General features: G+C 33.5%; 2 protein-coding genes across 2 annotated transcripts in view; one reads left to right on the top strand and one right to left on the bottom strand.

Moving 5' to 3' along the window:
• cv-c (RhoGTPase activating protein) overlaps nucleotides 1-25,770 on the bottom strand; it is a 297,593-nt gene that overhangs the window by 179,290 nt on the left and 92,533 nt on the right. The gene's annotated exons all lie outside the window — the stretch shown is intronic.
• Nucleotides 21,120-22,793, top strand: natalisin (neuropeptide natalisin). The gene is made up of 2 exons (XM_077445092.1): nucleotides 21,120-21,157; nucleotides 21,284-22,793. The coding sequence occupies exon 2, from the start codon at nucleotides 21,292-21,294 to the stop codon at nucleotides 22,492-22,494; it is 1,203 nt and encodes a 400-aa protein (XP_077301218.1). The 5' UTR covers nucleotides 21,120-21,157; nucleotides 21,284-21,291; the 3' UTR covers nucleotides 22,495-22,793.

The following is a 25,770-nucleotide window of genomic DNA, read 5'->3' as shown; positions in this document are numbered from 1 at the left end:
TAAAAAATGCAAAATTCATACAAACATCCACAGTGACATATATGGATACATTGTTGCACCATTTTATAATCGAATTGGCGAACCTCAAGACGCTGGAAAATTTGAGATTAGCAAGAAAGAAAGGAAAGGAAAATGCCTATTTTACAGGAACCGTTTCAATGAAAATCAGATCAATTGACAAACTCTGATAAGAAACGATCGACCTGGAGTCACAAACTAAGGTCTGGCCAGCAGCGGGACTCTAGTGGGACTCGAACCCATGGCCACTCTCCTCGAAAGCACAATATGCTAATCTCTAGTCCACCCCTCTGGTTATATAGAATTTTATATTACATAAATATAATTCATTGCCAACTAATACTTATAGTTATATTTTAGATTATGTATATATTTTTAAAATATTTCAATTGAAACTATTAAACTACATCATCAAAAATTGACAGCCATTCAACATCCTCTCCAGCATTCTGTACAAAAAGTAAAAACCTGAGATTTAATAATAACATATACAATTTTAAGTACATATATATTGTTTATAACCAATGAAGGGTTATTAACAAGGTTTCATTAACACTCCACTTGATCATAAATAAATTTTATTAACTCGTACTGACCGGTCAAAGACTTCGTGAATAGCTTTTGGGAAAGTGGGGGTCATTTCAAAGTTTGATAAAACATTTTATAATCATCATCATCTTTTTACATACAATCATTCACCATCGACTGCTGGGTGAAGGCTTCTCCAACACACTTCCTCTCGTCTCTTTTGAGCGACTCTCATTCATCTCACCTCACACATTTTTCTAATTTCATATACCCATTTCATTTTTGGCCTTTCTTGCAATCTTTTAAACTCTCTCATGTACCATTTGAAGACTGATTTCGTCTATCTTTCTTCCATTATTCTAGGTAAGTGGTCTATTTCCATTTAAATCTCTTTACTCACTCCACTATATCAACTACTCTAGTTACACTTTTCACGTAAATTTTCCGTTTTCTATCACCATTATATCTTACAGCATTGTATCATAGTAAATATCATCATCCGGCCATCACTCACTGCAGGATAAAAACGCAGACAAACATAATCGTACGGCACGGCATGTCTTGGTAGACTCCAGCTATGAATGGAATGGGCGTATTTCGTACGATCTTATTATTTCGACAAGTTTCTCCTATATTGGTCAAATATGGGAATCACCATTATCGATCACTGTCAAACATATATCAATACAAGGAAAATATACCATCGAGCTGGCGTGCTCAGCCTAAGATTCGTTCTCAAATGTTCCTTGTTTTGAGCAATACTAATCTGTCACATCTTACTTGTGATATTTCATACTCTCTTGGGATATCATTCCAGCGCTTCTCGTCTCCATTTTCGGTTCGTTCGTTTTAATTTCTTTAATCACTCCACTATATCAGCTACTCATATCAAGCACACATGCGATATACCATATGTATTTACTTATTTGATAGCACTGCACTTTATATTGCATTTTAGTGTTCAATGCCCAAGTTTAACATTGATATAATGTAAATCATATTTTTCAATGTGCATCTTACTATAAACAAGCAAATAAAACATTTAGTAAAATATATAAAATTAATTTTATCGTTGAATGAATGATGGTATGACTTCTACATTCACACATAAATAATTCAGTCGAATCGAAGCCGTATTTGATGAATAATTTCAACTATACGATGCAAAGATGATTACGAAAACACTTTAAGGTACTTTCTAGGATGCGAATAATTTATAAACCTTACACAACGTGCCCTCAACTTGAACCATCGTACCTGCACTATAAAAGCGAGCTTTACTATTCAACAAAAAGCATTCCCATTACTTTTAATGTGAATTTTAATATTCTATAAATATGTATAAAGTTCAAGTTCGGTCCTGGTGATATTTTACTACGTAGGAGGTCGCACAGTTGTTAATTAAGCAGACTTGCCCTTTCTCAGTGCACCGAGTGCTCCACTACAAAGAAATTGCACCGAAACATACACACATCATAATGACATGTTGTTTCTGTGCACATTACTTAAATTTACGCATTTATTGAGCGCGCATGTTTATTGTAATAAATATATTATTATACAAACGGATAAATGCAACTTCGATTGTATTGAAATACTATATGAATATATATATGCAGGAATGACGTTCCGTCGCGCAATCGGAAAATCATCGTGCTGTTGCGAAATGCAAACATTTTCTGTTTGTATGTATTTAATATTATAAAAATGTTTCTTTCATTAAACGTTTCAATTGTGTTGAATATTATGTATATGTATAGTCTACGATTGAAGTGTTCTTATCCGACTATTTCTAATCAGGCGGAAATGATAAAGATGATGACAACGTAAAAGATAAAATTGTACGTTAAAAGTATAACATTCACATTCGAACGATTTTTTTATTTGAAAACTTTGAATAATTACTTATATAAATCGATTCCGAGTAACAATAACAATAAATATTGACGGTGGGCGAATTTTTCTCAGGATCTGTAGCCATTTCTTAAAACTTTATGCTTTAAAAGTTCAACGTCTTTAAACACATGGCTCTGAATTTTTGATGATTTGGATGAGCATAAAATAATAGATATCATTTATGATTTAACAACATTTTGTTAGACATTTGAACACAAATTTTGTATTTACTTGAATGTTATAAGTGTCCTCATCTTATATCTTTTATCTTCTATGTTTTTTACTAGTTTTGCATTTCTATACTACTACGTTTTTATCATATTTATATGATTTAATTACAAATTTTATTACTTTTACCTATTGATTCTATTTTCTACTTATATAATTTTTAAGTAATGTTATTTTTCCATTATTAAAATGAATTTTACCTGTTAATAAATAAATACATAAAAAAGTTTAGGTTGGATTAAAATTTTTTAGTAACTTCGACAGTTAAGTTTAAAGCTAGTATTTTACTACAAAAAATTTCAATATTGAAAAAAGCAACAATAAAAAACTGTAATGTTTACAAATAGCGATGAAGAAACAACGCCAATTAATAGATAATAATAATAAGATAAAACTAGTAAATCAAAAGATAGTAAATAGATGATTAACAAGCATTATTTCAGATATGAGTTCGCATTTAATTTACTTCCATATAAATTAAAAAGTATTTTATATACACAAGTAAGAAATCAAAAAAATAATAGCACAATCCAGCACTGCGCGTCAACGGCTCGGCACAGCACTGAACGGAAAAGAATACTTGTTTTCATCCTATAAAGCAACGCCTTTTTAGGCACGTTCATACTTATTTTATACGAGTGTAAAGCAAAATCGACTTACATATACATTACAGAGCGGGATTATATGGCTCAATATTGCGTTGTATCTCCACGAGTCAATATTGTCACAATATGACGTTTCCAAAAACATTTATATGACGTTTACTGAATATTCCTATGTGAACGGCATCAATTTCGTTAGTACGGTTGCCCTCGCCACTATATAATTAATGTATATTTCCATAAAGAAAACCGATTCTGCTTGATACGTTTCGGTGACATGTACTGCTGTATAGTATGAATATATCGTGTCAGTTTCTGCTGTTTCGGTACATCACATACGCATTACGGAAAATATGAATATGTCCATATAGAATTTACTAAAGAATATTTTTCATATTGCTATTAAAAGTCTGTGCTATGCTAGTATAAATGAACCTTAATAAGTTAGTACGGTTGCACTCGCCGCTATGACATCACGCAATGTGTGAATATTTCCACGGTGGCCAAATAAAACCGGTTCTGCTTGATAAGTTTCGGTGACGTGTACTGCTGTATAATATAAGTAACAGATCGTGTCGGTTACAGCTGTTAAAGATACGCCACATACATATTACGGAACATATTAATGTGTCCATATAGAATGTACTAAAGAATATTTTTCGAACTGCTGTTAACGATCTGGGCTGTGCTAGTATAAATGAACCTTGATGGGTCACGTTTATCCGGATCGTTAAATTTAACCATAACCATAAAACTATGCCGTTTTCGAGTGTGGTATTAGAACTGTTCCGAGTCATCTTCGGTCGCATTTTAACCCTTTCGCTGCGGAACTACATCGAAATTTGCATAATCGAATGACGCCCGCGCAGTTTGTTGCCTTTTGAGAAGCGGCGACGGCCGAAACGAGAAGTGGGTCCTTCTCGACCCACAAAAATAATACACAAAAAGAAAAAAAATGTGTACATGTACAAGGACTGACTGATTAATCAGCCACTTCCGAGAACGGTGTGGCGTTTTTTAGGTCATCTTCCCGGTACGATTTTTTATATCTCGGAAAAAAATCGCGAGGCGTGAGAGGATCCAAGAAAAGCCTACCACTACTCCATAAAATACGTTCACTCGCATTATAATAATATCCGTCGTGCGAAAAATTAACATAATCGAAAAACTATTGTTCTAGATTTATTCACAATGTGACGGCGCAAGGGTTAACCCTTTGCTCTCAATCAGTGTTTTTAAAGTATACTCTGATTCTTAGAGATTTTTCATGGAAAATCCTATTGTTTTTAATACAATTTCGATTATGAATAATTCATTTATTTTGTATAAACAACCAGCTGAACCCCGGCATGCGTTGCAATGCCATAATAACGCATGCAATTCCCGTTCCCGTTCCCGTTCCCGTTCTCGTTCCCATTTGTCGGTAAAACGCAGGTAGCGAACACATTAGAAATTATTGCGTTGCAATGACACTCATTCCCGTTTTTCCCGTTTTTTTTTCACAGTAATCTTCCCGGACATGCACACAACAAATCCTGAAAGTTTCATCGTAATCGGTTCAGTGGTTTAGCAGCCTATTCAAGACACACACACACACACACACACACACACACACAGACGTTCATTTTTATATACATATGTATATATAGATTATGTCATACAAAAATAAATTATCTAAAATAAAAAAATTGGGCTCACTGAGCACGATCGATGTATGTAACATCGATCAACAAAAAAATATGAGGAAACAAAATTATGTTTTTACATATGTACATGTAGAATCATTTTAAAGGAGAGCCATTTTAATTTAATATTTATGTAAAAAAAGTTGTTCTTTGGAATAATTTGTTTTAATAAAAACTTTTCAGAATAAAAATGCAGTACAATAGTCACCCTACCGCAATAAAGGTTGATGGTTTGGATAATCTAATAGAGGTACGATCATATTATCATCGCATTACAGTTTATTATACTTAAAACGTTACATTATGTAAAAGCTACTTAATATATGTACATATATAGGTACATATGTGTGTGTATCTATATGTATATAATATTTACGCAATTATTTTTTTACGTAATAATAATTATAAGATAATAATAAGGCAATTAAATTTTGAGCATAAAAATACGAAGAAGCCACCATAGTTCAACTTGCGGCCAATTTTAATATAATTTTCTGTTATTAACATATAAATCGCAATTTGGGGAAAATTCAGATTTTAATTCATTCAAAATTAAAAACATCAATCGATTCCACACATCTTATTAATTTCAGACTTAGTACTATGTAATATAATGAACAAATATTTAAATATGTACACTGTTAAAGCATTTGTTTCTACACCAATTATCATACGCACGAATAAACGCAATACAAAAACTCACTAATTACAAATTCACACCAATTTTTAGTAGCGAAAAGGTTTACCGGACCCAGTTTGTGTATGCTAATACGACGCACGTACATAAGAGTATACTAGGACGTACGAAAATTACAGTTTTCCAAGGGAAAACTCGAGTTTTCCCCTGACGTATACATTAAATAACGCTCGAGGACTATTACGAACAGAGTTGGGTGGGTAAAGTGAGAAAATTTCTAGGACGGTCTCGAGAGAAAAAAACGTTTCGAAACGGCAAACTGTGTAATACTTTCGGACCAAACCCAACGGGAAATATTAATTATCTAAACACACTTATAATGCATCTTTTGAAATGGTTATGCATAAATTTGTTCAGCTCGATAAACTGCCGCAGCCGCCTACAAATTATTGTCCATTATCAACACAAGGCGCTTTCAGTTGGGATAGGATTAAAAAAATGTTGGAAATTATTCTGCAAAGTGAAGGTTTTATAGTCCTTTGTCGGCAAAGTGGTACAGTATGCATTTTAGCAGCGTGCATTATTATACGAAAATATAAATGTTTTTAATTATTTAGGGACGTCGGCAAATTAAGGCCAAAACCGTAAGAAAGTTTCTTAAGCGAGAAATGTTGAAAGTTGTAATTAATTCAGCGGGATTAATTAATTAACCGCAAAGTTTGCGCAAGTCAAAGTTTACTAATCCTCAATTTTAGAAGTATAAGTGGCACATGAAAATATCCATTACATAATGTGTAATTAACTTTATAATTAAATGGTAAATAATATATGAAATAGTAAGAATTTTCCGAAAATTTTCCGAACTTTTACTAGCGACATCTATCGAACTTCACTGAAACTATTACAATTATATATTTTTAAATTGTTAAATTTCATACTAATTCAATCAAAATAGAATACATGAAAATTAAAAAAAATATTCTCAAGGAAATTCTACGAGACCTACTCTCGACTTTATAAATGAAAAAAATATTATTTAAAAAATTTCATAATAGAAATTATATTATTTCATATTAAATATACACGTAAAATACTAAAACTGAAATTCGACCATTACATAGAATAATTACCAAAGACCGAAACCAATAAATATACCGCGTTTTAATAGCACTGTAATGACAGTCTAAATAACCATCAAATCTACCGTAATTGGGTACTAAAATAAAATTCAAAGGCGGCCATCAACTTCAAACATCATTGAATCGACACACACACTTGTGTCACCTCAAATCAGCGTTCTACGATCGGTAAGACCCCGCTAATGGGATTGATGGGATCGAAAAGCGTCAAAAATAAACAGACGTCGACGGGAGAGAGAGAGAGAGGAGAGGGTGTCGTTAATCACACGGTCACGGCTGTCACAACGGTTACGAGCAGATGATTTATGATCTTACGGCTCGATGCCGAACGGCCACCATTAGTTAGTTGATTAGTTTGATAGACCGAGGGTAAGACCCAGAGGTCCACCTAGTCACCATAAGTCACCCGTGGTCGAGGTGTGTGGCTCCAGAATTCGTAATCCATCGCTGGGATTATAACATCAACGTCGAGTGTAGTGTGTTAAAGGGATTAGCCCTTTCATGTCTCGGACAGTGGGCGTGGGAGAAGCGAGGCGACTCGTCGATAACGATCGACAAGTTTCGTAATAATGCTATCCTGATGAAAGGTTTTTTATATTAATTTGTGGACATCGAAGTGCTTCTCGTGTGCGCGTTTAGATTTTGAGATAAATTCTGGTTGTAATTATTATTAGTGGACGTATTTAATAGGCAGTTCAAATTTGAATAAAGGTAGTAGTACCGGACGGTTAACTGTACTGTTTTATTGGGTGAATAAATTTATGGTTCAACAGTGAATAATTTGTGTTTGAAGGGTCTTGTTATGACATGATCACAAACGGTACATATTCTGATATAAATAATTACAAAATCAGTAACGGGTTTTAAATATGCAAATTTAAAGTCGAATTTTCTAAATTAGGCAAGGATTTGAAAGTCACATGGGTTTTCAAATGAAAAATATTAAATGGTTTTGAAAAAGTTAAAATATCTATGTACATATATGTTACAGTCCAAGTATTCAGTTAGAATCGTTCGTGAACATACTGTTTGTTCATACACGAACTATTGGTTCTAGTTCAAGTGCTTACAGTCAAAAGCTATCATCAAATATACTCACCAGGTTGTCGCATGAAACTTTTATCTGTTAAAACTTTTAAGCTATAAAAGCCTTCAAAAAAAATGTCAAAACGCCAAGTATTTAAAAGGGAAGTCACATCACAACGTTGCTATAATTTTTAATATTAGTTTCCACTAATTTTAAAAATATTGCAACCTAGGATGAGCACATACTCGTATAATACATAAAGGATGGGACAAACGATTGATAAAACTTATGCCTAACAGTTGGTGCATGAACAAACTACATAGTTTTGTTATTTTGTGTACGCTAAAACTGTCTAGATTAGTTTGTGTATGAACAAACTAGTATGATCATGAACGAACGAAATCTACATTTTGACTAACATATACATATATCAACAAATAAATAATTTAATTGAATCTAATACGTTTGTATGGACAAGGACCCCAGTGCCTTGTCTATACAAATGTATTAGACTTCTCCCTTCCTCAATTATGGCACTAGATAAATTATTTTTTAATATGCTATTTATATACGCTATAGGCATGGTTCTATATATATATTTTTTTGATTTTTGATTAATTTGATCTTTTGATCAATATAAAAAAAATAGAACCATGCCTATGGTGGATATAAAAAGCATATTAAAAAATTAATTTCTCTATTGCCATAATTGAGGAAGGGATATGTTTAATACATTTGTATGGACAAGATACTGAGGTCCAGCCCTCTTGAGAGGTCCGTGCAATCGTCCATATAAATAAAATAATAATAATAGATCAAACTTAGCATATACATGTGTCTACTTAGTAAATCGGAGCTCATCCTAGCACACCAACCTTCCAAGAAATTTATATACATACATACATATATACAAGCATTATGAATTTCCTCAAACCTAAATCTAAATCATAAACTTTGTTTACTTTGAACAAGAACTTCTCGGGTTTAAAAAATAAATAATATTAAAGTGGCGGCAGGATTCTCTGAAGGATGTACACACCAGCATACCCAGACAGATTACCCAGGTGCGGCCGCACAAACGGATCCTTTGTCATGTTAATGTCACCTTTTTTATTATTATACTTTTTTGTATTTATTATTAACGTATCTACCACGGTCGGTCATGACAACCCGACGGTATTATGTGCCCCGAACACAATGGGTTCATTGATAACAGTTGTGATCCGTAATGACTGATACCGCGATGCAGCACTGGAGGGTGGGACGATGCCTTCTCAAACTGTGTGGCGTGCAAATTTATCATTTGGGGACTCGTGAGTATGTAAGTTACAATAATAACAGAAACTTTTCGATTGTTTGTCATGTTGATGCGTGACTTTGGTTATACAGACTCCTATGTGTATAACGCACTGGATCGGTTCAGCCAAGAGGCAACAACAAATTATTAGATTCAAATATCATATGTGCCATGACAGAAATGACCCCAATAAGGTTAGATTATTTTTGTATATACATATGTAGGTACTAAAATATTTCAAATATAAAAGAACATAATACAATAGAGACATCTATGTATGGTCAATCAATAAAATTTTTGATACACAGTAAATTCCCGAGAAATACATTATGTAGCTAGCATTTCGCAATATTCAACAAATTCGAGTTGCCAATAACTCCAACTTGCGAGAAACTAATCGATTTATTGTATCTGTCACAACAATTAAGCTAGAAAAATTGGAAAATTCTAGCAAGAGACCACAAGATCTCGCCAGCAGAGTATTTGACCCCACAACCTCTCTACTGGTATGCGATAGCTCTATCGATGCACTACACTGTAGATATGTAAATGTAAGAAAATAAAATAAAATAAGAGAAAATGTTGGAGTTGGTTAAAAATCCTATCATGTGTAATGTTATCTTACATTTTCATTTTTTTTTCTATTTTCTTGCAGGTCAAATCTATCATTTTAAAATAGAAGGGTTGACTATGGATATACAATGGCACATTTCTGACAGTTCTTAAAAAATATTAAAGTTTGTACTAAAATTTTATGCTTTTTTTCTCAATAAAATAAAAAAATATGTGTTATGTTCTTTCAATAAGTTTTAAGTTTTATTCATCATCATCATCATCATTTACAGCCATTCGCCATCCAATGCTGGATGAAGGCTTCTCCAACACGCTTCCACTCGTCTCTGTTTTGCGCAACACTCATCCATCTCATTCCGCACATTTTCCTAATTTCGTTCACCCATCTTCCTTGCGGTCTTCCTTTTACTCTTTTGCCTTCTCTCGGGTACCATTCAAGCACTTCTTTTGTCCACCTTTCGTCCATCCTCCTAGCTACGTGACCCGCCCATTGCCATTTCAATCTCTTCACTCTATCCACTATGTCCACTACCCTTGTCATATTTCTCACCCACGTGTTCCGCTTTCTGTCTTTTCTCGTTATGCCAAGCATACAGCGTTCCATACTTCTTTGAGTGCATTGGATTTTATTTAGCATCTTGGCGTTCAGTGTCCAAGTTTCACAACCATACGTCATCACTGGCAAAACGCATTGATCAAAGATCCTTTTCTTCAGGCAGAGTGGCATTTTTGATTTAAAAACAGCATTCATCCGTCCAAATGCACTCCATCCTAATTTCATACGTCTCTTTATCTCTTCATTTTTACTACCAGACATGTCAATTATTTGACCTAAATATAAATAATTATTTACTACTTCTACTGGTATATCATCTAAGGGGATGCTATCAGGCATGCAATAACTATTGAACATTAGTTTAGTCTTATCTACGTTAATTTTTAATCCTACTTTTCTACTTTCCCTGTCCAGCTGTGTTAGTCTGATAAGTAGGTCAGCTGAATCACGAGCTACTAAAACTATATCGTCTGCGAACCGAAGGTGACTCAAAAAGCGACCATTGATGCTTACTCCGGCTGTATCCCAATCCAAGTTCCTGAAAACTCCCTCAAGCACCGCATTGAATAACTTGGGCGAGATTGTATCTCCTTGTCTTACTCCTTTTCCTATGCTAAATCTATCTGTACCTGAAAAAAATTTAACCGAAGCTGTGGCATTCTTATATATTGCAGCTAACAGTCCCACATAGGGTTCCGGCACTCCCTGTGTTTGTAGAGCGTTAAGTACTGCATTATGACTAACTGTATCGAAGGCTTTCTCATAATCGACGAAACCTAGGCACAATGGCCGTTGATATTCGTTGGCGCGCTCGATTAGTTCGCCAACTACTTGGAGGTGTCCATTGTGCTGAAATTTGCCCTAAACCCTGCCTGCTCTATAGGTTGGTTCTCGTCGAGGATATTCTTCAGCCTTTCTGTAATAACCTTCGTGAAGAGCTTGTAGACCGCTGAAAGTAAACTAATGGGTCGGTAGTTCTTGATATCGCTTTTGTCGCCTTTTTTGTGTATTAAAATGATAGTTGCGTTATTCCATCCTTCTGGTATACCTTGGTTCTGGATGCATTTGGTGAAAAGCCTAGCTAAGATATTAATTAGGGGGGGGCCGCCACATTTTAGTAAGTCAATGGGAATATTATCTTCCCCTGGGGTTTTACCGTTCTTTGCAGTTTTTAGCGCGGCCTCTACTTCGCTAGGCAATACTGCAGGAACCCTTTGGCCGTGTGTCGATTCCTGAGCGGGAAATTGACCGTTGTTGTTCTCGTAAAGTTTTGCATAGAACGTATAAACTCTGTCTATGATCTCTTCTCTATTCCTAATTATTACTCCGCTCTCTGATCTGATTGCGATTATTTGGTTTTTGCCTAAGAAAAGATCTTGTTTGCACTTTTTCAGGCTACGGTTATTCTTATTTATTATGATTTGTTAAATATTTATGAATGCATTTATTATTTAAACAAGTATTGAATTAAAACAATAACAATAATTTTGAACAATTATTTGGATAATATTTTATTATTAACAGAAGCTTAAGGCGTTATTTTAAAGTAATGATTTTTTTCAACAAAATTATTTCGAAATTATTAAGGTTTATTGAATAAAAAAAACTTATTTCTTAGAAACGTATGTACATACATGTAAATCAAAATAGATTATCATTTCTAGGAATATGAAAAATTCAAAACCTATTCTTTTAAAATATACAATGAAAAAAGTTCAACCTAAATTAATACACAGTCAAAAAACTAAGCCTCACTTAAAAATGTATTACGTACGAACCTCTAAAAAATAAAGAATAATCTAACATTTTGCAAAAATCAAATAAAACATCCAATTCAAACATTTAGAGCCGCTGACAGATCACTACGAAACAAGATCCGGAGGCCGACAACTTTGTGCAGACAATACCAAAGCTTTTTTGTTATTATATTTCATAGTAGAATCGCTGCTTTTGAAATGGTAATGCATTCCGTACAGACAAGGTCTCGAACACCTCAGTTTTTTACCCGCAGCTACCGGAGGAATGGTACATCCTATGAATCAACCCTTTTCGACGACTGACTACATCATCAGGAAACGAAGGGAAAAAAACAACCAGATCCTTTCTAAAAACGTCCAGTCTGGGGTGGTCTATTGTAAATCTCGTTAGTATTCCAAGAGACTATTACCGATTGCGTGGGTGAACGTGTCACCGCCATTTGATAAGGTCGAAAATGTGAGAATGCAACCGAACTGTTTAGGTAAAGTGACTCAAATACTCATAGTGTAAATACGGACTAGTTTCGACTAATACAAAATATGAATGTCGTGTACGTTTAGCTGGAAAGGTGTACATATTACAACTTACACGTGACATGTTGAGTGAAATGGCCTGTCCATATTGGTACATTGGATTGTGCACGGAGAAACCAGTAGCCGGTGAATAAGAAAGGTGTTCGAGTGTACATATGTATATAGAAATGGATATGGAAAAGAGGATATTCGCAAATTTCACGCGAAACATTAACAGAGTCATAAATGTGGAGAAATCTAATAACGAGCATGATTAAAGGTTCGTTTATATTAATTAACCAACACTGCACGTCAACATCTCGGCACAGCACTGCACGGGAAAGACTACTTGTATAAATACTATACAGTACGTTCATACTTGTTTTGGACGAGTACGAAGCAAAATCAGCTTACATATATATAGCCAGCAGCATAGCTCGGTCGTTAAGCTTCTGCTTAGCGTCAAGAAGGTGCCGGGTTCTATCCCTTTATGAAAATGAATTTTTCAGAGTATGCTGTTGGTCAGACCTGGATTTGTGACTCCAGGTTGATCGTTTCCTATCAGAGTTTGCCAATTTTCTCTGATTTCATTGTTGAAACGGTTCCCGGAAAAAAAATTGGCTAAAAATCCTTCCTACCTACTATTTCACCACTATTTGAAGTTTGATTGATGTACAATAAAATTTATGTACAATTCATAGATGTCTCGTTAATTTGCGAGTTTTTTAGTGTCTCGCAATTCAACGACTTGTAATAAAAATGCTGCATTTGTATTTGTATTTGTAATTGGTCAGGAAGGCGCATTGGGATTTACCTGTAAGGCCTTCCTGGTATATATGTAAATAAATAAATATACATTATAGAGCGCGATGATACGGCACAATATTGCTTGCGTCGTATCGTTGAGTCAACATTATAATATAACGTTCCCGACAGTATTCATATGCGTATGACAGCACTTTCATTAATACGAAGCTCTCACTACAATGACGTCATGTCAATCCGGTTTTGCTTGATACGTTTCGGTGAAATGTGATGCTGTACAATACGAATAGATCGTGTTGATTACTGCTGTTACGAAAACGCCACCCACATATTACGGAACATATGAATTTGTCCACATAGAATGTACTAAAGATTTTTTTGTAATGCTGTTTACGTGTAGTTGCCGGTCTGAGATGTGCTAGTATAAATGAACCTTAAAGCGTGTGAGTGTGTTAAAGTGAATATTTTTTATGGATTTGTATGGTTTGTGAAATGTGAAGATATATATGTATATTTAGGATCCTGGATGAAGGGGGTTCCAAATGATATACATATGTACATACATGGAGTAGCTTAGACAGTGTTTATTTATACGTCTTAACTTTGGACAAGCCTCTCTCGCCCGTTCAAAAATCGGTATACATTGACTAGTAAGTGTGTACACTAGCTGTGGTTTTCTAAAGCTTACGACGCTAGATTCCTTAGATTCTTACTAGACAAAATATACACTGACGCGCAAATTCATGCACTTGCTGCTGTGCACTAGTAAATCTGCTAATAAATTAAATTAGAGTAGTTTGACACTCGACCAAAGTTTGACGTTGCTCTTTCAATGAATTGTAAGCTCAAGAATATAACTGGTTGTGTTCAAATAAGTAATTTTTTGTTGAATTAATATATCCGTACATCCGTATTACCTACGATTTAAGGTTAGCTTCGCTTACATTTTATTTTGTTCACCAATAATATGTTTTTCGATATAATGTCGCATTCTTTCAATTTTTAGTTTAATCCGTCATTGGCCGACTATATGTACATATATTTACTTGTTAAGAATGACATCTTGTTATTCCTTTTGTAAACATTTACTGCATTCGGATAGCTAGTGTATGAATTTACAAGTAAACCTGTTCATTCGTTCTCCCGTGTATACTGTTACCGGGTGACTTTGATGATGCATACACTTACTAGTCAGTGTATACTAATTCGAGCTTTATACTCTTACTGTAACATACATACATATGTATGAATTTAATTTAATATATTGCTTTAAAATTTAATGAAGAAAGTAATATGAATGATTTTGCAAGTGTCTTATCGTTTTCGTTTTGAAAATTTGTTCAATTATTTTTATTTAAAATTAATCGATTGAAATTTAAAACGGCTACTTATTATATCGTCGTTGGCTCATAACACATATTATATTGAGTAAAAAATGTATGTAAATTTATTTGTTTGATCGGACGATGAAAATATGCTAGAAGCTTTCTACGTGATGTTTAGATCTCACGCTACCGGAAAACGTTCGGAAAAATCTCGATTTTCCCCGAGTCGGAGATAAATTCTCGCACAAAGTCAAATCAGCATTCACGACGATAACTGTCAACAGGCACGTGGTAAAATTTTCACACGAACCGGTCGGTTCGATCGGTTGATAAAACGTTCGCGCGTACGAGGAAATAGAAAATCGAAGAAACTGGTCGACGCCGGACAGGTGTCACATTCTCGACGGCAAAACCATTATTATATTACATTTATAATACATAAATATCGCATACTTTATTGCGGTACATATTTCATGATTATTTTTTTCCTAAAGACGAGTGCACACACGATATAAACGACGATTTATGACTTTGAACTGAGTAGATATGAGTTAATAGGTTCCGAACATGTATCGAACTACACACTGGTAGAAACTACACATACATATACATATATACATGCATACATACACATATACATATGTATATGAAATGTACATATGTATGTACATATGTTCGTTATCAAATCCACAGTTTCCAACTTGAAATTGCCAAATACGGTATACTGTATCATGGTAAACTAAATAGACAGTAGACGGGTTTTCGAACCCGAGCAATGCTGAGCATTCGACTAGTCTAAGTATTGTGAACGCTAGAAAAAACTACAGTACATTAAGCAGTTTTTTTATAAATATGTTTTTGAAGGTTTTTTTTATATTATCCCTTATATAATTATTTATTAATTTATTTAAGTTTGAGTTTGGACCATTGTGGCATTACAGGAGTCCCTAATGCGCCACAATGGTTGAAAAAGTACAGAGAGATGAGAAAAATAAAAATATATACATACACTTCATAAAAAACAAAAGCATTATAATAATAGCAGATAAAGTAAAAATATTATTTTTTATTATTTTTTTTATTTTTTTTATTTCATACCAGGAAGGCATTACAGGTAAACCCCAATGCGCCTTCCTGGCCAAATTACAAACAATACAGCATTTTTTTTTTATTATATAAGTCGCTAAATTACGAGACACTGACTTAAACTCGACAATTAACGAGACATCTATGAATTGTACATACATTTTTATTGTAATATTTACATTAATCATACTCAAATAGTGGTGACATAGTGGGTAGGAAGGATTTTTAGCCAATTTTTAATCGGGAATCGTTTCAACAATGAAATCAGAGAAAATTGGCAAACTCTGATAGGAAACGATCAACCAGGAGTCACAAATCCTGGTCTGACCAGCAGCATTACAGATATACTCAGAAAAATTCTTTTCAATCGAGGTCAGCTCAAGGGATCGAACTCGTCGCCTCTCAGTGTTAAGCAGAAGCTTAACGACCGAGCCACGCTGCTGGCTCTTAAATAATAAAATACAAAGTAGGGAATGTGTTGCACCTATAACCAGCACCAACATATAAGCGTGTGATGCTTTCAACTGAGTGGTCACGGGTTCAATCTCTGGCCTGGTGCTGCTGGCCTGATCTAGGATATACGACTCCAAGTCGATCCTTTTCTACCAAAGTTTACCAATTTACATATCTGATTTCATTTAAACGGTTTCAATGAATTGGCAACTTTGTCCTATTTCTTGCAAAATTCGAGTTTTCAGCTTGGATTTGCTGATTTATATTGGTTTTTCTGATTGCTGACTCAGTATTTGTAATATAAACAGCTTAAACATGGCGAATCTAATAGTAAATATTAATTTGCTGTTTTATTAAATTTATTTGAATAGAAAAAATATAATATTCAACCAACTAATATTGTCGTCATGGAAACTTTGATTTGTTTAAGAAGTTCCCAACCAAAGATACTTACATAGAAAGTCTTTTTCGAAATTATATATTAGATATGTATGAAAATAAAATATAATACAGCAGTACATGTCACTGAAACGTATCAAGCAGAACCGATTTCCTTTGGCCATTGTGAAAATATTCACGCATGACGTGACGTTATAGTGGCAAATGCACCCGTACTAACGAAAGTGCTGCCATGCACATATGAATATTGTCGGAAATGTCACATTATGACAATATTGACTCAGGCGGAGCTGTAACGGGCGGTACTGTATAGTATTAATAGGAGTAGTCTTTTCCGTGCAGTGCTGTGCAGAGCTGGTATATTAATTGACCTTTTAGCACTATGAATACCATTTCATATACATATTAGATTATTGATGGCATTTTAGCACGTTTCGTACTATGTATTAATAGATTTATTATGCTAAGTTTTATTCATAACACCGAAAGCCCCATCAGATATTACACATAATAGCGTTTTCGCCCCACGCAATAAAAGCAAACAGTACGAAACGTTAATTTTATATATGTGCATATGCATATATGTATGTACTTACATAAATACATAGAGCCTAGTATATACAGAGGTAATATGCCGAAAAAGATTCGCACAATTAAGCAATTTTTACTTTATCTATGTTTCTTGTGCACCTTTTTATTTTATGCTATTCTACATACATACATATATGCAAACATACAAGTCCTTTTCATCGATAACGCATTTTTTAGTATTGGATGTACATCATTGGTTGCCACGCGGGCTTTTTTTGGGGAATAGTTTATATTTTGGGCGTCAACCTTTATTTTCGACTAATAGAGGACGAATACCAGTCAAGATATTGATATAGTTCTCGCATATTTTGAAAATAAATAATTGAAATTAATACTTATGATAAATTAGTACTTGAGACTAGTTTTTCATTCATTGAGACTAGTTTTGTATTGAAATTACTGTTAACTAAACACTTTTATTTCTAAGCAAGACATTATTTAGCTGCCAGCAGGGATGATCATTTTATTTACAAATAATAACGTCGTTAATAATATGTCGTTAAATGTAAGTGCAAGCCTAAACACAAAAGTGGGTATAAACCTCCCGACAAGAGAAAAAGGAAACGACGTATCTTGTCAAAAATATTTAACACGAAAATAACAACGTTTTATTGATTTATTATATTACAATAGATAGTACTTATTTATTTATTTTATTCAAATACTTATATTGTATATTGAAAACCCCTGCATCTATAGAAAAAAGTAAAAATAGACCAATAGAATAATACTGGAAAAATGAACTACGCCCAAAAAATTGAGGCTTACCTGTTAGGCCTTCTTAGTATATACATATGTATGGAAAATAAAATAAAATAAAATGTAGGTTACTTTGAAGGGATTTAACATTCTCTTGGGTGCCATTCGAGTACTTTTGGTTGATTTTTCTATTTATGGATTTCAACCTTTGGGCGTATTCTACTATATCAGCTACATATGTATTTTAATTATACCCCTCACTCATATATTCCATTTCCTGTCTATTATCATTCTTTGTGGTACTTTTTCGATGATTGAAAATGCCCGAGTGTGAACCCGAGTGTGGCCCGAGCTTAGCTTCTAAAAATGCTCCACATATGTATTCGAAATCCTAATTTCCCAAACGTTTTGCCGAAATACTAATGTCTTTTACACAGATGTTTTTCATTCGAAAATTGTATTTGGTCAACGGCTGCCCTCGAGTATACTCAATAAACAAAATCGCAAAACCGAAACGGACCAACATGTCGACTCAGATTAGCAAAGGGACTTGTGGGACCAAAGAACGACGCAAAATAACCATACTTACACATTTCAAATTTCCCCAAATACCTATACCAGTAGGAATGTACAAACAAAAAAGCACATAAATGGTTAATTGTTCGCCATAAATATAGTATTTAATACACATATGTATATATTTGTACAATAATTGCACAATGTGCAACGGAACAACTACAATAAAAGCCCTCAAGCTTAATTACCAATAATTCTTAGCGGCACTCGAGAATGTAGAAGCAATCTCTTTTATCCGAAGCCAGGGGCGTGCCGTATAAAAGTTATCTTTATTAAAAATAAATTACGACTGTGTATATACGTATGTACATATATATATATAATACATTTTTACGGTCCATTTTGAGTACACTTTTATGGACCTTCAATTGGAAGATAACCTCAATAAGTCAACTGTGATATTTTAATCGCAAAATTTTAAACGACAAAAAAACACTTTTTATTATTACATAATTTTTATTTTACAAACAGTAGTAATTTTCATTAGTAAAAAATAAAATTAACCTCAACATACTGTAAACAAAGAGTCGTTGTAATTTGTTGATTTTTTTTTTAAAAGATGAATATTTTTAATTTGTTTCTAATATAAATGTTGCAAAAGAGTAAAGAATGCGGTGGAAGAAATTAAGAAAATGTGTGGGGTGAGATGGATGAAAGTTGGGCACAACAGTGACGTGTGTGAGAGTGGTGAATAGCTGTAGATGATGATGATGCTATTACTTAATAATTTAATTGCAGTATATAAATATTTGATCATTAACTTTATTAAAAAGTTGCCAAAGTTATAACAAGCAATTATAAAAGTAAAATGTAATAAACGAAAAAGCAGGAATTATAATCAAACTTTTAAGGTCAACGATCAATCTACGTACAGCTTAGATATTTTTATAATAATTAAATTCAAAAATATACGTTTATAGTTTCATATGTATAGGTGCATAATGAATAGGATGAAGCAATGTGTCTTCGAAAAAAGAAAGTGTTAATACACCACTCTTCTCATCCCATCAGCGTCAAGTTAATTCAGTAAATAAATAAAACTTTTCCACCGCCAAGAAGTCAAAAAATAGAAAACACACACATATAAACGATGCATTTCAAGTGCGAGTGACGGCCTTACATAAAATAGCAGTCGTGACCCGATGTATATTTCTCACCCTATCCACGACTGTTGGTCTTGGTGGGGCAGAAACTACCCCCTACGCCCACTGGGGTTTCTCCGAGAACCACCCCCGCCAGTAAACCGCTATAAAAGTACCCGGGAGCAACAGGTTCACCACATTTGCCGCCACATCTTCGCAACGACTACTATTATATTTAGCAGTATAACAAGAACGGAATGTTATACTGACATCGATACTGACAATCACGAGATCAACGGGTTCCACACAAACGTGAGTCAATTAAATTAAATAATTAATATTTCGAAAATTTTAAGATTTTATATATGTATTATGCTACAACAGTAATTAATTATTAATGGAAACGTTTTATGAAAATTTTATCATTGTACAAAGAAAAAAAATTGATAATAATTTTAATTTTAAAATTAATTACAATATAAGTATAATTATTTATAGGTATTTACATAAAGCAGTTATTTTTCTAATGTAGGTTTTTCGTTCAAAATGGCGCTTTTTAATTTCAAATTGGTCCTTATTGATTTTAAATTGTTTCATTTCAAATTAAACATTTTTCATTTCAAATTAACATTAAAAAGGGGTCAATTTGAAATGAAAAAGGTTTAATTTGTATTTAAAAAGGGTCAATTAGAAATAAAAAGGGTCGATTTGAAATAAAAAGAGTCAATTTGAAATGAAAAAGGTTTAATTTGTATTTAAAAAGGGTCAATTAGAAATAAAAAGGGTCGATTTGAAATAAAAAGAGTCAATTTGAAATGAAAACGGGTCAATTTGGAATGAAAATCTTGTTTCTATTTAATCAAAATTTGCTGCATAAAAAAGAATACTATGTAAAAGAACCGCATGCGGCTTGCTATCCGTAGTATAATCAAACTTTCGGTTATGTTTTAAATAGTGAAAAATGAAATATCTATATATGTATGTATGTATGTTTATATTTATAAACTTTTGGTTGATCATTATATGAATATCAGATTAAATTTTAATTTGTTCAAAAAAATAACTTATTTCATACAAAATGTCATAAATATATCGAAGAAAATTATTTTTATTTATAATATTCTTTATAAACATCATAAGCAATCTAATATTTAGTGCACGCCACTGCGTTCAATTAATAAGCCGTCACTTGAAACCTACCAATTATTAATTTATTCGTTTGCTAAATTGAATATGTATTCATTTTGAAGTAATATAGCTATAATTTTATATATTTAGATTTTTTCCAATATGTGTATTTTATTTTCATCGTGAAATAAAGGGTATAAAAACGTCACACATACGGCGTTGAGCCTCATCACAAATAAATCAAAATTTAATTATATATTATTTAATAAAAAATATAGAACAATGATAATTTTATTAAATGCGATAGTATAATACATAATATAAACATATGTTTAATATAAATATATGTACGTAATTCCATGCGAATCTAGCGCGAGTATATCCGTTATCTATATAACTAATGTAGCCGACACGTACTATGGTCATATGTAAATATTATAATTAGAAATTATTTCGTAGAATTTACATACATATATCATATGTGTTTACATTGTAGATATATATTTTTTTATGTTTTTGATAATGTAATATTATATGACGACGCTTTATCATCAATGTCGAATAAATCACTACTAGAGCGTGGGCTCTTCGTTAGCGGTATATACTAATGATCCTTTTATTGCTTCCTTTTGTGTGATGAAATTGTTGAAAGTGCAATAAAAAAGACAATAAAAACTCTCTACCATTCAGTGTGTGAATAATTATATTTATTTGTTTGTACAGAGCCGACAATGCGTCAGCCGTTCTTGCTCGGAGCTTTCGTGTACATCGCCCTAGTAGCCGGAAGAATATCGAACGGAAATGGTCTGAAAACACCCAAAGATGCCGAATCCCTCAGAAATAGACCTCAAGGTATTAAAATTAACGAAATAGCTACTGCAAATCCAATAATCCGGGCGAAAAGAGTGACAAAGGATCCTGAAGACGTCACTTTTTGGGCAAACAGAGGCAGGAGAGGTGATGCCTCTCTAAGTAGGCCGCAAATTTACAGCTTTCCTGAATCTTTGGAAAACATTGCCGATTATGTAGAAAATGTGCAAGAATGGCCCAATGAAAAGCAGCTATTTGAAGAATTGTTCGTCGATAACAAAGGTAAGAAATTGAATGATGCAACTCCGACTACAAATGACGCAAACAAAATCAACTGTCCTTCCGGCTGCAATAACAGAAATAGAAGAGAAGAAGTTGCTGAACCATTCTGGGGCACTAGAGGGCGAAGAAACGAAGAGACTAATATATTTTGGGGCAATCGTGGTCGAAGGAGTGAACCTGATTCGCCGTTTTGGGGCAACAGGGGTAAAAAAAGTGAATCGGGTCCGTTTTGGGGCAATCGCGGTAAGAAGGAAGCCGATATTAGAGATAAGAAAAATCCAGAAGACTTGCCTTTTTGGGGCAATAGGGGCAAACGTGACGATGGACCTTTTTGGGGCAATAGAGGACGGAGAGCTAGTGAAGAGGTTGATTTTAATCCGTTTTGGGGAAACAGGGGTAAGAAGAATGAAATTGAGCCGTTTTGGGGCAATCGCGGTAGAAGGAACGATCCCTTTTGGGGTAATAGGGGCAAAAAAGACAACGGCGAACCATTTTGGGGTAATAGAGGTAAAAAAGACGACACGGAACCGTTTTGGGGCAATAGAGGTAAAAAAGAAGACGCGGAACCATTCTGGGGTAACAGGGGCAAAAAAGACGACTTTGAACCATTTTGGGGCAACAGAGGCAAACGATTTCCATTCAATTACGATTTTTTTAAAGATCCCCAATTTTTAGAATTGATAGACACATCTAAATGTTTTTCAAAATATTTAAATGGCTTATTTCAAAAAGAGCGTGGAATTGTAACGCCAGAAGAGTACAAATTATCAAATAAACACAAAAATCAAAAACAGTTAGATACTGATAACATATTGATTTACGGCGAAGACGAATTAAACTAGTCTAGTTTTATTCAGTACAAATAGCGGAAAATTTTTCATAATAGTCAATTTTCAACCAAACATATCAAATAACATTTATAGAGATTTAGGAACAAAACTGAGGTCAATCGTTGTATTTTTTAAGTGATTATAATAAAAATTAGTTTTAAAATAATATTTTTACATTTGTAAGTTAATTATTATGAACAATATATTTAAGGATGCAATCTGTGGATATACAGTAAAAAGAATGTAAAAAAAAATTGTCAACATCATTATTTTTGTCATATTTGTGGCTGGACAAAAATAAAGTATTGATTAATAAATCTAGAATTTTTTTTATTTAATTAAAAAAAAATCTGGCCTATGTGACCTGGCAGGTAATACAAGATACAATATTATATAAATGTACCTAAAATAATGTAAACAAACTATAACTACATGCTATTATAAATCGATAGCAATTCATATTTACAACAATTATACATAAACCCAATTTAAAAAAAAAAAAACGATTTAAAATCAAGTCTTTACAATATATGTAATTACAGAATCAACACAAACTAGCACATCGAGCCCGCATGTCCTCGATGCATTGTCAATACAAATATATATGTATATGCATTTTTAGGCCACCATGTACAATAAATTCGAGCCCATGACGCTTTCCCACAACTTACCGACATCGCATATGAATTAACTAACTAAATTTACCGCCAAATTGATTTAATTGGTATCCGATTCTACGCCAATCACTCGCACGCTCACAATGGACCCAGCCGATCACGGTCGATTGTTTTATCACTCGTTCCGATTTCCTTTTTGATGGCTTTTTTAAACGTCACTTTGAACTTTTTCCTCAATGCCCCGTCGAAGATTTCACTCGGATCAAATTGGAACGAGCGGTCGGGTCTGCGCTTATTTGTTGCTCTTTTGAAGTATCGGTACTTGTCGCACGGAAATATGTGTGGCATTGTGGTTAATTGGTGAAAGCCCGGGACGTCTGATGAGTAATTGCCTTCGAATTAAACACGCAGACTCTTTCGAATTAAATTCGAATTGAAACCCTGCCCGTCAGATGTGGACGCAGACTCCCGTCTGGTTCACATGACGTTCAACAATCTAAATAATTAACATTTGATGTCCGTCTCGTGGCCCTTGGCTCTGAAGTACGTCCAAGTTTCAAGCAGTATGTACTTCATAACCACAACTCGGAATTGATATTATGATATGAAATTTGCTCCAACCATGTACCTTCTAGTATATGACATAATCAATTTAGTGTTTTTTATATGAAATCAAAATCAAAATCAAATTACTGATTATACCAAAATATATGTGTAGTAATTTAAATTGTAATTAACCATCCTTTACAAAATTGGAATTTTTATTTCACATACATAAAATATGTATATATGTATTGTAATTTAACGGTTCGTTCATGAACATACTTGTTTGGTCATACAGGAACTATTGGTATTCGTTTAAGTGCTAACAGGCAAAAGCTTCAAATAGACTCAACAAGTGTCGCGTGAAACTTTTCCCTGGCAAAACCTTTGAGATGACAAAACGGAAAGTATTTAAAAAGGAAATCCCATTGAAACAAAATTATAACGTTGCTACAATTCCCGTTAGTTGTTTACGGTAAGCATATACACATTGAGGATGGGACAAACGATTAGCAATACTTAAACGTATGCCTCATAGTTTGTGCGTAAACAAACTACATACATAGTTTGTTTGTCAAGTTGTTATGTTGTGTAAACTATAACTGGTCATATTGGTTCGTGTACGAACAAACTAGAATGTTCATGAACAAACGAAATATACACTGGGACTCATATAACGGTCAATACGAAGGTGAACCTTCTGCTTCATCGTCATTGAAAATAGTTCATTTTCGACCTATCGCATGTGGCTGTTAGTTTTTTCAAGAATATTAATTTAAAAAAAATCTAAATTTGATATAAACTATGGGAACGTTTATCTATCTCTATCTAGCTCCAGGAAAATGTTATAAAAATCTCCCAAACGCACTGTATTCGTTTTAAAAAAAATAAAGTTCGAGCTTTATATTGCTCCAAACTTCAAAATGTGCCTATAAATTTCACAAAGTAATAAATAAAAATTTATACTACACAATGATTTATGTGAAGTCGTTATATTTCAATATTTAAAAGAAAAGCCTTCAAATATCGACCAATGCGTTCGCGTAGGAGTCAAATGAATATTGATTACTTAAAATACATACGCGTATATGCACCAAATTTTTTATTTTAATTAAATATTGTTTTACTTCTATAGAAAAAGATTTATGAAAAGTGTACGCATAAATCATTTCATTACGATGCTGCGTTATTGAATAACATAAATTAACGGTTAAAGAGTTAAGCGAATGAATGAACATACCAGTGATAAATACTGATTATGACCATTATGTATTGTATAAGCAACCGCTGAACTCGGGTCAAAACATTAAATTTATATTTAGTCAATAATTATTAAAAAAAAAATATTGTATAAAAAAACAACTGTTGGGATAGATAACATAATATCATCATTTAAATTTAGCACAATAACACACGTTTACCTACCTATATATAAATACATAGATACATATATTATTATATGCACACATATGTAGTTCAACTAGCATAAAACAATTTAATATTATATAATAATAATAATTTAAAACAAGCGCCGTCAGCAGTATGTTCATAAGTATACATTTCTGTTGCGGAAACATGCCTTTGCAAATTAATCTAAAGTTCTATACACCATATATATGTATGTATATAAAATATATAAGGGATGATTATTTAAATAGGCTGTATTGATATAATATACCGAGGTCGAAGTACTAATTCGAAAGGAAAATAAAATCCGTTTACCTGTTGGATATGCCACGTGTGCGAGGTGGGCTTTGTGCGAGTGCAGGATATAGTATGTATGTATACAGGTATACAATAATAATGAATCCCAGATCTGGAAAACGATGATCATGAGCATGAGATGATGAGGGAGTGCGCGCATATGCGAACGAATAAACAGCATTCGAAAGGAAAGTCGGCGAAGACAATGGCGGGTGAGCTTCCCACACGTCTCACGAGGATAGAGTTAAGGACTGTGAGCTGTGCACAGCTCCAAAAATGGGTAAGCAAGCTCGTAAGTCGCGATATCGAGTGGTGGCGATCTGAGAAAGGGAGGCTGAGGCAGAGATACACGTGGGCGTATAGCAGTTTGCAGAGCACCCTGTGGGAATTTGTGGACCTCTGTGACCTCTCGGAGCACCTGGTG

This window comes from Arctopsyche grandis, chromosome 13, assembly GCF_051622035.1.
Source record: "Arctopsyche grandis isolate Sample6627 chromosome 13, ASM5162203v2, whole genome shotgun sequence".
Lineage (NCBI taxonomy): Eukaryota > Metazoa > Arthropoda > Insecta > Trichoptera > Hydropsychidae > Arctopsyche > Arctopsyche grandis.
The sequence above is the reverse complement of the archived record's forward strand: the minus strand, read 5'-3'. Positions and strand labels throughout refer to the sequence as shown.

What these genes read in the sequence shown, in the direction of transcription:
- natalisin (XM_077445092.1), top strand. Translation starts at nt 21,292, where the DNA reads ATGCGTCAGCCGTTCTTGCTCGGAGCTTTCGTGTACATCGCCCTAGTA.